The 12,977-nt window shown below is 36.1% G+C and overlaps 1 protein-coding gene across 1 annotated transcript; it reads left to right on the forward strand.

Moving 5' to 3' along the window:
- Window positions 1-4,119: 4,119 nt before the first annotated feature.
- Window positions 4,120-5,079, forward strand: LOC128060389 (olfactory receptor 51F1-like). Its single transcript, XM_052652791.1, has one exon. The coding sequence runs from the start codon at window positions 4,120-4,122 to the stop codon at window positions 5,077-5,079; it is 960 nt and encodes a 319-aa protein (XP_052508751.1).
- The last annotated feature ends 7,898 nt before the right edge of the window (window positions 5,080-12,977 follow it).

The raw sequence follows: 12,977 nt of genomic DNA on the forward strand, positions 1-12,977 counted from the left end.
CAACAAAGGTCCGTCTAGTCAAGGCTATGGTTTTTCCAGTAGTCATGTATGAATCTGAGAGTTGGGCTGTAAGGAAGGCTGAGCACCAAAGAATTGATGCTTTTGAACTGTGGTGTTGGTGAAGACTCTTGAGAGTCCCTTGGACTGCAAGGAGATCCAAACAGTCCATCCTAAAGGAAATCAGTCCTGAATATTCATTGGAAGGACTGATGTTGAAGCTGAAACCAATACTTTGGCCACCTGATGCGAAGAGCTGACTCATTTGAAAAGACCCTGATGTTGGGAAAGTTTGAGGGCAGGAGGAGAAAGGGATGACAGAGGATGAGATGGTTGGATGGCATCACCCACTTAATGGACATGAGTTTGAGTAAACTCCAGGAGTTGGTGATGGACAGAGGCCTGGCATGCTGCAGACTATGGGGTCGCAAAGAGTCGGACATGATTGAGTGACTGAACTGAACTGAACATACCAGAAAGTAACCCATTTATTGGGCAAAAGCAAATGATTTGCTGGAGAGAGATGGATTTGGGAATGGATATATCATCATCCCTATGGATCAATATGGTAGTGAAAAGACAGGCTTGGAGGCTGAAGTACACGTTTTCTTCTCTCTTCATTGTCTTCATAATTGTCCCAGTGAAAATTGATTTGCTTTCTTATTTTTCTAGCATACTGATAATCTAGACATAGTAACATGCATCTCTCTATTCCCCAGTGCCTAGAACAATGCCTAAGCTTTCCATTTATATGGATGATTTGGTTTATTTTGCTTTGCAATATTGTCTCTGTGGACCACTGGTCACTCAAGTTAGTACCTAAAACCCTTCTGAGATCACACAGCACTATATTATATTAATAGATGGAGATAGGGGGATTTCTGCTTTTCTATATATGCAGCCCCAGGGATATTCACATTTTACCAATGGCTCCACAGTTCAGTTCCACTTTACTATAAAATCAATGGCTCCAGAGCTGTAACTTGTTCACTCTCTGCTGATAAAGACAGAGAAGGCTTGTTTTTCCCCATAAAGCTGGTAAGAAGCTAGAGAAGTGTGTTTGTTGTATTGATTTTATGCTTTGTGTTCTATTTATAATTGTTCAAATGAGCCTACAAAAAAGTCAGATAACATTAGGTTTTACCCTGTCCTCAGAGATCCATATAACACAGACAATTAGCCTTTCTACTTTATAGTCAAATATTATTACGATGATTTTCTCAGATTGAATGCTATCTATCTTGAGAACTGGCAATTCAAATGGAACTATAGAAAACTAGCATAAAGGGATAGCAACACGTATATTGTTGCAGGGAATTCACTTTTTGGAAGTAAGTTTTACCTAATATTTTTAAAGCTTGATTGAGAAATATTAATGTTCTAATAACTAATATTGCTATTCTTTGATTTTAAGTTTTCCCAGAATTTATTTTGACACTGGAAATTTATTCCTTTAAACTTATTTTTTAAATTGCAATTGAATGAAAATTCATAACATTTTTAAGTTGCCCTTTCTATTTCTTGAGTGTCTATTGAAAAAGTCTATTGTAAACTCAAACCAATATTCATTACCTAATACTCCCTGAAGAGCAGTAATTTCCTCCTGATAAGTCAGGTAAGAAAAAAAATAAGCACTGGTTAATAAGAAACAAAATTCTAACATATGCTGAAACATGGATGACTCTTGAGGACATTATTTCTAGTGATATAAGCCAGTCACACAAGAAAAAATATTGTATGATTCCCTTATATGAGACACTTAAAGCAGTCAAAAATCACAGAGACAGAAAATAAAATGGTGGTTGCCAGGGACTAGGAAAAGGGGAGACTGAGGAGTTACTGTTTAATGGATACAGAGTTTCAGTTTTACAAGATGAAACAGTTATGGAGATGGATGATAGTGATGGTTGCACAGCATTATGAATGCATTTAAATCCACTGAAATGCACACTTTAAAAGGATTAGGATGGAAAATTTTATGTTAGTTGTTCAGTTCAGTTCAGTTCAGCCCGTCAGTCGTGTCTGACTCTTTGCAACCCCATGAACCACAGCACGCCAGGCCTCCCTGTCCATCACCAACTCCAAGAGTTTACCCACACTCATGTCCATTGAGTCGGTGATGCACCCAACCATCTCATTCTCTGTCGTCCCCTTCTCCTCCTGCCCTCAGTCTTTTCCAACATCAGGGTCTTTTCAAATGAGTCAGCTCTTCACATCAGGTGGCCAAAGTATTGGAGTTTCAGCTTCAACATCAGTCCTTCCAATGAACACCCAGGACTGATCTCCTTTAGGATGGACTGGTTGGATCTCCTTGCAGTCCAAGGGACTCTCACGAGTCTTCACCAACACCACAGTTCAAAAGCATCAATTCTTTTGAATCGATGACACTCAGCTTTCTTTATAGTCCAACTCTCACATCCATACATGACTACTGGAAAAACCATAGTCTTGACTAGATGGACCTTCATTGACAAAGTAATGTCTCTGCTTTTTAATATGCTGTCTAGGTTGGTCATAACTTTTCTTCCAAGGAGCAAGTGTTTTGTTTTTTTGTTTTTTTTTTAATTTCATGGCTGCAATTACGATCTGAAGTGAAATGTTAATTGTATTTGACCACAATTTTTAAAATTGTGAAACAAAACAAAAACTAGTAGCACTGGGTGATAGTTGTCCCACAGCCTTACACCAACTTATCCACTTGCACTTACCCTCTAGTGTCAGTGGATATGCTGATCCTCATCTTTGTGAGGATTAATTATTTGGTTGGCAAAAAAATTAGTTCTGTGTTTTCCATAACAGCTTACAGAAGACCCAAAGGAACTTTTTGGCCAACCCAATACTGTCATGCTTTATATTCAATCTCCGCAGTTGTAAAGAATATACCTGCCAATTTAGGAGATGCAGGCATTGTGGGTTCCATCCCTGGGTCTTGAAGATCCCCTGGAGTAGGAAGTGGCAACCCACTCCAGTACTCTTGCCTGGAAAATTCTATGTACAGAAGAGTCCAGCGGGCTACAGTCCACAGAATCGCAAATATTCAGACACACACTATTTCCTTAGGGAATTTTCTATGCCAATTAACTCTTGTCATTCCATAGTTTTAATCTCTCACTATGTAACATTTTTAACCTTAGTTTATAAATATGCTCAGTTCTTTTTCCTATATTACAAATATCCTCCAACTACTTTATGGTCACCCTTCATCATGGCTTATTTTTCTCCTTGCTTTCACTGACAAGTTTCCAAAAGTAATATATGCCATGCCTCCAGGAGTTTTCCATTTATTCCCCAAGCCACTGTGGCAGAATCTCAGCTTTCATTGCTGGATTTCAGCTAGTTTTGTTTGTTTGGTTTTTTTGTTTGTTTGTTTGTTTCTTAGGGTCATTCATGTGTTCTCAGCAGCATTTGATATTTTTGATCCTTAGAAGACCCACTCAAGCAGTTCAGTACTATTGTTCATGTAAGATCCAGACATGACACTAGACTCTCTTGGTTTTAGTGGTTCCAGGAAGGCTATCCAGCCTCATCTTGCTTTAGTCTATATAGTCCTTTCCAATAACTTCTATCAAATTCCATCTTTATTGGTTTTCTCTTATAGAAATCTACTCCCTGATGGTATTCATCCACACTACTGGATTAACATGGCACTGGGTTAACAAGCACTGCTGTGCTTCCAAATGTGTATTACTAGCAAAAATCTGGAAATGTTTGCTGGGAAAGTCTTGCCTACATGGGCACAGCAGACTCAACATCTTTAGCTGAATTTCTCTTTGTCATTTCTTACATAAGATATTCAAAATTGAATGTATTCAATGTATTGATTTTTCTTAACTCTCTATCCTTTTAATCTTATAATATGATGGAGCTAAAAATTCTATCAATATAAAAATTATTATTAAAATGTATGGAATTATTTGGATGTATTTTCTTAAATTTAAGAATAAATATGTTATATATATATCGTGAAAGCTATAAATCAAACTCTGTTATATATATATAATATAAATAATCACTTACCCATGACCTTAGATAACTCTCCTAACCAAGAGAAAATTTATCTGGATATCTCCATGTAACAATATAATGTATTATTTCTATAGGATGTATGCATTGTGAAGATAAATGCTACCAGTCCAGGAAAACATGGAAATCTTAGATAATTCAACATCTAAATTTCCAACTTTCTTGTTGACTGGAATTCCTGGCCTAGAGTTTGCCCATGCTTGGATCTCCATTCCCTTCTGCTGTCTTTATGCCACTGCCCTCTCTGGGAACAGCATGATCCTGTTTGTCATCATCACCCAGCAGAGTCTGCATGAGCCCATGTATTGTTTCCTCTCCATGCTGTCAGCTGCTGACTTGGGTTTGACTGTTTCTACAATGTCAACCACATTAAGTATCCTCTGGTTTGATGCAAATGAAATCAGTCTAGATATGTGCATTATTCAGATGTTTTTTCTTCATGGGTTTGCCGTCATAGAATCTGGGGTGCTGGTGGCTATGGCCTTTGACCGTTATGTGGCCATCTGTGATCCTCTGAGGTACACCACCATTCTCACTAATTATAGAATCATCCAGATGGGTCTCTTGATGGTTATACGCACTGTAGTATTAATTGTACCACTACTTTTGCTTCTTAAGCCCCTCAGTTTTTGTGGAGGGAATGTGCTTTCCCACTCCTATTGCTATCATCCAGATGTGATTAAATTAGCATGTTCAGATACTCGGGCCAATAGCATCTGTGGATTAATCGATCTCATCTTGACCACAGGAGTAGATACGCCATGCATTGTCCTGTCTTATATCTTGATCATTCACTCTGTTCTCAGTATTTCCTCCCCTCAAGAACGACACAAAGTTTTTAGCACCTGTGTCTCCCACATTGGAGCAGTTTCTATTTTCTACATCCCCATGATTAGCTTGTCATTGGTGCATCGCTATGGGCAATCAGCCCCCAAAGTTGTCCATTCAATGATGGCCAATATGTACCTGCTTTTTCCTCCTGTGCTCAACCCCATCATCTACAGTGTAAAAACAAAGCAGATTCGCAATGCTATACTCAGGCTTCTTCTTATGAAATAGACAGAGATAATTAAGTTTGAGAAAATAATGATAGAAGTGGCTTTCACTGTAGAAAAGCAGTTCTGCTAGGTTACTGTCTTTCAGACATTTTTTTTTCCTCATCTTTCCATTTGTTCAACAAATATTCAGTAAGCATTTTTGAGTTTTCAGTCATAAAATACATATATAATATACCTTAAGGAATTTACAGTCTAATAATAGAAGCATAAAAATAATAATAATGAAATAATTTAAGTAATGCCTGTAGTAACTAACATTTATTGTCCATTTTATACTAAGCATTCTATTAACTGCATTTAATATATACTATTTACTCTTCAAAACTGCTCATTGAAATGATTAATTATATTTTAGAGGTGAAGAAACAGACAAAGACATTTAGGCCATCAAAGGTAAGACATCTAACAGAGCAGGATTGAGGTTTGAATTCATGCTTTTTGTATCTTGGATACTGTGTTCTTCACAAACTTATTGTGTACTCTTCCAAAAGCAACTACAAAAATGTCACAAGATCAGAAGTAGGAACTTGGTCTTCACATCTGTGTATCATGCATTTAAAATATTGTAATGAATTTCTAGCAGTATATTTTAGCTTTTAGTCTTTATTCATAATTAATAGTGCAAAAAATCAAAACAGATATGCCATGGCATGCAAGCCATAGGTCATTACCTAGTACTGAACAACCAGTAGAAAATCTGCAAGGATTAGGGACATCAGCTAATTCACGACAGCAATTTAGAGAACTGGAGAGATCATGAAGTGGCATGACCTTTGAGGTAGAATTTGTTAACTTTCTTGTGTCCAAAGGTCCTTTTGAAACCTAATGAAATCCATCAACCCTTTTCCAAAGAACAATAACATATAAAAACATTCATATTATTTTCCATAGAATGTCAGAGGATTCACAAAATGCCATGAAGGGCCTACATGGCTCTCTTAGTCAAAGAACCAAAGTAAATAATTCATAATTTTTAGGCTATAAATGGTGATACACAGCTAGGCTTAAAAAGTTTGGTTCCTAAAAAGAGATGCATGATGACAATATCAATTTAGACAGAAACTTAAAACTCAGTTGCACAAAATGGTTGAAAAATACGGAGGAAAAAGGAAATGGAAACCTGATGGGAGACCCATCAATATTATTGCTGTTGGAAAAGTGGTCCAAGATAGGAGGGGTGAGCCATGAATCCCAGAAACACTGGGGGAAGCTGTGAGCTGGAGCCAACTCACACTAGTTTGCCCGAAGCCATAGTGTGCGTCTCTTCTCAACTCTGCATTAATAACGCCACATTGACAGCTAGAATCACCACTGATACTATGGCACTGGTAAATACTGCAAATAAAACTCATTTGTTTTGTCAGATTTTCTATTGGTTGTTCAGTACTAGATAATGACCTATGGCTTGCATGCCATGGCATATCTATTTTGACTTTTTGTACTATTAAAACTCAAAAGTTTTATTTCTTTTTTCCTAGGATTTCAGTTTGCCAGCACACCAGTGACTGGGTCTGTCTTACATTTGGCTTTGTGAAAAGCAATAGAAATTAGAAGATAATGCCCTTAAAATCTAACGTGTGAAGTAATTATAGAGACAAAAAAGTTATAAAATAATGTATGAAGCGTTGCGATAGTTGCTAATACAAAATTACACCCCTTATTTGTGCTGCCTTCTAAGCTGAAAATATTTCCAAAGGTAAATGGAGAACAGTATTCTGGAAGCAATTCTGTGGAACGATGTAAGAGGCATTGTGTCACCATTTCACTCTTCATGGAAGAATACTCTCCTGAATTATAAATTCATAGGTCCTATCTAGGCATAGCATCAAAGAATATGAAAACATAAAATACTTCCTTCTCTTTCCTTCTGATTTTTTCTCTCCATCAGATTCTTCCAAGTGAATTCAGGCTACAAGATTTTCATTAGTTGCTTAAAGAACATCTTTTGCTTGAACAATATTATTTTAAGAATTGATTTATAGATTTGGTTTAGAAATTCCATTGTTATTCCTGAATTGTATACATAGGGGACTTTTGTTCTGACAGTTCTACATGCCTGTTTCCTGCATAGAGCTTCAAAAATATAGAACACACAAAAATGTTAAAGTTGAGGAATTTTACTCTGAGATGCCCAAGGGACTATAGCACTGTAAAGTGTAATCCTAGCTAAACCTGCTAAAGAAAAGATTCTATATCTCTTTGGATGCTTCTGGCTAGACCTGAATATGTGCACACACACACAAACACATACATATGTACACACAAGATGATGGGAAGGGAGAAATATATTTGGGGATTTCATGAGGTGCAAGCAGAAACTTGGATAATTTTACTTAGCTTGAGTTGTATTGGTCTACAAATTATCTAGGATACTATATATGCATGCTGCTGCTGCTGCTGCTAAGTCGCATCAGTTGTGTCTGATTCTGTGTGACCCCATAGATGGCAGCCCACCAGGCTCCTCTGTCCCTGGGATTCTCCAGGCAAGAATACTGGAGTGAGTTGCCATTTCCTTCTTCAATGTATTCATGCATGCTAAGTCCCTTCAGTCGTGTCTGACTCTGTGCAACTCTAGGGACAGCAGCCCACCAGGCTCCTCTGTCCACAGGATTCTCTAGGCAAGAATACTGGAGTAGGTTGCCATTTCCTTCTCCACATATACATGCTATTTACTGTAAATCAGTAAAGGAGGTTGGCTTGTGCTTCACTTAGATGCAGAGTGGACTTGAGGTAAATTTACTAAATTAGCATTCTAATAAAATTCAGTACTTCAAGGAGGCCCCGTTTAAAAGATACTCAGGAGAATCTTGTAGATCAGAGTAGCTCATTCCCTAAGTCACATGTAGAAATAAAAGAAGCTGACAAGGGGAAAAAAAAAGAGAGAGCTATGTGAATGTGAAGGCATAACATTGTTTCACCATGTTTTTCTGTGCATTACATATGCCCTGATTCTTTCATTTATGTACATCTGTTGTGTTCTCTGTCTTTCCCTTTTTCCAATTCTGTCCAGTAATTCAAATTTGATCAATTTGTGGAAAAAATTAACATTTTTCCTGCAGAAGGATGGATCTAGTTGACATCTCTCAGCCTGGAAATAAGTTGCTTGCTTATCTACTTCATTGGCCAGGAATTCTAAGTAGGCTTGAATTCGAATTTTTTAACTCCTCATTGAATCTTACTACTTCCTACTCTAGAAGATCACATTCATTCCTCTTTGGTTTTTAATCTACATTGTATTCAAATTCTACCTCTTCTATGAACCATTCTTTAACAAACATAATAAAGCAGCTGACAAAAGTGGGCAAACTGCTATGAGTAGATTGTGTACAGCCATAAGACCCACCCTTGAGTGTGTCCTTGAAGAGGGCCTAGAGGACATGCCATTCAAAGGCTATTAAGGAATGACATGTGAAAATGATAGCTTCACTAAGAAGTTGAGAAGTGGCTGTCCTCTGCTGACCAGGAGTGACCATTGGAGACGCAGTCATAGAGCCAGGCTCATTAATATCCATGCACATGGTAAGGCCTTGACATAACAGAGGCCAGATAGCAGTGATTAATCAGAAAAAACCAGGAGGCTGCAATTATAAGCACCCCCAAAGTCTGAAGGGTAGACAAGAGAGCTTAACGTCCAAGCAGTAGTGGGACATCCCTGGGACAAAATAGACAAATAACCAAGGGGTTAGCTAGGTAACATTTATAACAAAAACAAGACAAGAATGGATGACAAAGGGGCTAGAAGAATTGTCATACTTTGCAAGGTTGACCTTGAGTTTAGGAGAGAAGGATGGAAGAAAGTTTTGGTAGAAAGAAGCATCTTAGATGATTTATTGTTGTTTAGATGCTAAGTTGTGTCCAACTCTTTTGCAACCACATGGACCATAGCCTGCCAGGATCCTCTGTCCATGGGATTTCCCAGGCAAGAATACTGGAGTGGATAGCCATTCCCTTCTCCAGGGGATCTTCCTGACCCAGGAATTGAACTCGTGTCTCCTGCATTACAGGCAAATTCTTTACCATCTGAGCCACCAGGGCACCATGTTGCCAAATTTTTCTTCTTGTATGAAAAAGGCTACACTCATGGAGTCACTTGACTTTGTAATTCTGTTTTACTGCTTACTTCTGAATTATAGGAATGTATTTGCTCATTTTAACATTTAATGCATATGCACTATGACCCTGCTGCTATGTTATTACCTGGAGATACTTTCAAAGCATCTATTATTTCACTTAGTTGTGCACGAAAAGCTGCGTGATAGATTCTTTAAGAGAAACACAGAGAATGAAAATTAAGGATTACTGGATCCTCATTAAATGACATATCCATGCTCAAATAATGATTCAATTCATTTTTAATTAAAGCATGTAAACACAGATTTGCTGTGTCGATGTTCATTCTTCTTGGTTCTTTTGTGTCTGTCTTAGCATCACATTTCCAGGTGCCAGCAAGATAACCTGGGGGCAGGGAGGTAAAGCACAACAGAAGGGCACAGCAATTCCCCTGGGGTATATTTATTCCCACTGAGTAAATTCCTATATCAGCAAGTTTGCTTATAAAATTCTCCTTTCTTAGAGGTAAAGGGGTAGCCTTCATATACTCACCTCAACTAAGAGTAAGAGAATTCTTTCCTCTTGTCTAAAGGCCAAGTCAAGCAGCTGCTTTCAGATCAGAACCAGTACTTGGCTGTGTCTACTATAAAATACGTCTGATGAAATAAGGCTGAATCATGAGCAATTTAGCTTAAATAAAAGGAAGACTTTTTTTCAGAAGTGAAAACAACAGTTTATCTAGTCTTCCGGCATTGCTACTTCAGCATCTTTCTTTACATGCCTTCTAATTTTCCACATCTTGAAAGGTAAGACGTTCCCCCACTTACCATGGTACCTGATCTCCAGGCCCTCGGAGCTCCTGGTTATTCTTACTTCCACTGTTTTGTTGACTTCTATGGCTCTTATATCTACTCAGAAATCCCAAACCCCATATAGATGTTTTGTTTTTATCTGTTTAGTTAATCATAGCAAAAAAAAATGTTTTTTTAATGTGTGTATTTCATGGCACATATAATAACAAAACCTCAAAATACAATCTATAAATTATTATACCTCAATTCTGATTTGAATTACATCTAATATTTGCTTTAGTTCTTTATGTTACTAGTATCTCATTATTTTGGCCTTTCTTTTCCCATTTGTTTTCTTTCATAATGCCTTATGGTCTATTACCTGAATTACCTTAGGATATTTTCTTCTTCATTCTACAGGGGTTTTAACAGCTTTGATACTGCAGACTGAGATGCTATTCTCTTTTTATTTATACGCAATAATTTAAAGATTTTATACTAGCTTTTTTTTTTTTTCTGTAATGCAAAGAAAGATCATTTCACACCTTTTTATCCCCAATAAACTACTCATGCAACTTGCTTCTGGATGCTGTCTCACAAATTATGATCATGTAGAATGCAGGTTCTGACCTATTTTCCAATTTCTAGAACCTACAGTCCCACTGACACCCATGCTACCAACACTTCTAGCTCTTTGCCACTTTGGAAAGAGAGGCAATTAAAACCTAAATTCCAGAATTATGCTGTTGCCAAATTTTCTTCTGTTTTCACTTCTGCTAACAAAGATGTACTTTAGTGAATATTTCAAAATTCAACATGTCTCTACTCATGACACCTCTCACACCATCATCTTTGCCTGTTTTTCTTGAGACGAGATGTCTGGGGAGGAAAAACGCCCTAGGTCACCTTTTAAATATACTTTAAAAAAAGGTGATTTATTTATTTATTTATTTATTTATTGATACCGACTCTTGATTCCTGAATGTAGTCTGTCAAAATGGCATTAAGTGCTGTCCTATGTTTTGACTCAATTCATGTCTATATTCCTTAGTTAGGAGCAGTTAATCACCTTCAAAAAATTCTGAATGAAGACTATCTGTCTTTAACTTTAGTGTTTCTTTGGTCTATTTCTCTTCCCCTTTATCTTTTTTTGAAAACTTAATAGAAAATTGGGAGAGACTGGTTTCAGTAAGTACTGGCTAAAGATACTTTAAAATGGAAGTCTATTCTATTTTATCTTTAAAAACAATTCACTGAAACATAGTTGTTTTACAATGTTGTGTTAGTTCCAGGTGTAGAACAAAGTGATTCAGTTATACCTATATACATATGTGTATGTGTGTGTATATATATATATATATATATATGTATATATGTATCTACATTTATATTCATATTCTTTTTTAGATTCTTTTCCATTATAGGTTATTACCAAATATTGAATATAGTTCCATATGCCATACAGTAGGTCCTCTTTGGTTGTCTATTTTATGTATAGTAATGTGTATATTTTAATCCCGAAGTCTCTTTTAAATCTTAGAAAACTCTGAAAGCAATATGCTATACAAATTAGAAAGAGTTTCAACATAGATAGATATGGGTGATCAACAGATGGGAGATGAGAGTACATTCAGATTTCTGAATTAGGCAACCTGATATATTAAGTTACCATAGACCTATAGATTGACAATAGATGTATAGAGCTGTTAATCAAAATGGGAAGAAATAGAATATAAAAGTTGTGGGAAATAATTCAGATGCCATCATTTGGTGCTTGAGTTGACTCTGAGATACTTAAATGGAGAAATCCAAGAGTTAGGGAGATGGGTCTAATGTTTAAGAGATTTTTTGTTGTCGTCTAGTTGTTAAGTTGTGTCCGACTCTTTTTTGACCCCATGGACTGTATAGCCCACCAGGTTCCTCTGTCCATGGGATTCACCAGGCAAGAATACTGGAGTGAGTTGCCATTTCTTTCTCCAGGGAATATTCCTGACCCAGGAGTGGAACCCATGACTCTTGCATTGCCAGGCAGAGTCTTTACCACTAAGCTACTAGGGAAGTATTTAGATTAGCTTCAGATTAAATAAATATTTTAAAGTTGGAAAATAAATGAATAAAATAACATTATCCATGAGATGCCTATGGAATTGAAAGTATGTATAAATAGATAACAACATGTTGGAGAAATAGTCAAACTAAACTTTGACTACATCCATAAGTAAGTTGTATAGTTAATTTGATGATAAAATTGTGCAAAAATGGATATACTTAATGGAAATTATCTTGGCTGTCTTTTAAAGGAAAATCAGAATTCTTAAATGAGCTCAAAATATATTTTGGACAATAACTTTATTTTTACAATAAATTTATGTCCACTATAGATTAATTTGAATTAATGTATCCCATATTATGCTTAAGAATTTCCTGTTTGCTAAATTGTTTCAATAATTTATATACATGTCCTCCAAAACATATGCAATCCAGAAATACAGTTGCTTCATCTCTGAACCATTAAAATATTATACAGGAGATTTGAAAACATAGATACCTCTAACATGGTTGCCATATTTATTAATAGAGGATTATATTATTGTTGAAATATAAGTAATTATCATTATTATTATTATAATTATTTTTTCATTAGGAAATATAGTGTAGTTTTTAATAGCACAAGTTCTAAAGTCTTATTTTCTGATTCTCAGTGTAATCTCTTCCAGATTTTATGACATTTAGTAATTTATAATAACTTCTGAATTTCTCTTTGTTTTATCTGTAATAAAAATATCTCTCTAAAGTTTATCATAGGTTCAAATGAAATAATCTTTGTAAAATACCTATAACATTATACAGAACAGTATCTTAGAGTCACACAATATTGTATACCTGAACAACCCTATAAGAGATAAAAGACTAGATTAAGGACCAGGGAATACGTGACACAAAAGAAGATTTTTCCCTATTGATTTTTAGCACAACAAGGGAGAGTCTATAATGGTAAACAAGGCAGTATTTTAATGTTACAAATTAAAAACAGTATCAAGCTTCAGATTCACAGGAC

The sequence above is a fragment of the Budorcas taxicolor genome, chromosome 15 (assembly GCF_023091745.1).
Source record: "Budorcas taxicolor isolate Tak-1 chromosome 15, Takin1.1, whole genome shotgun sequence".
Classification (NCBI taxonomy): domain Eukaryota; kingdom Metazoa; phylum Chordata; class Mammalia; order Artiodactyla; family Bovidae; genus Budorcas; species Budorcas taxicolor.

Coding starts and splice junctions, on each gene's coding strand:
- LOC128060389 (XM_052652791.1), top strand. CDS start 4,120: ATGCTACCAGTCCAGGAAAACATGGAAATCTTAGATAATTCAACATCT.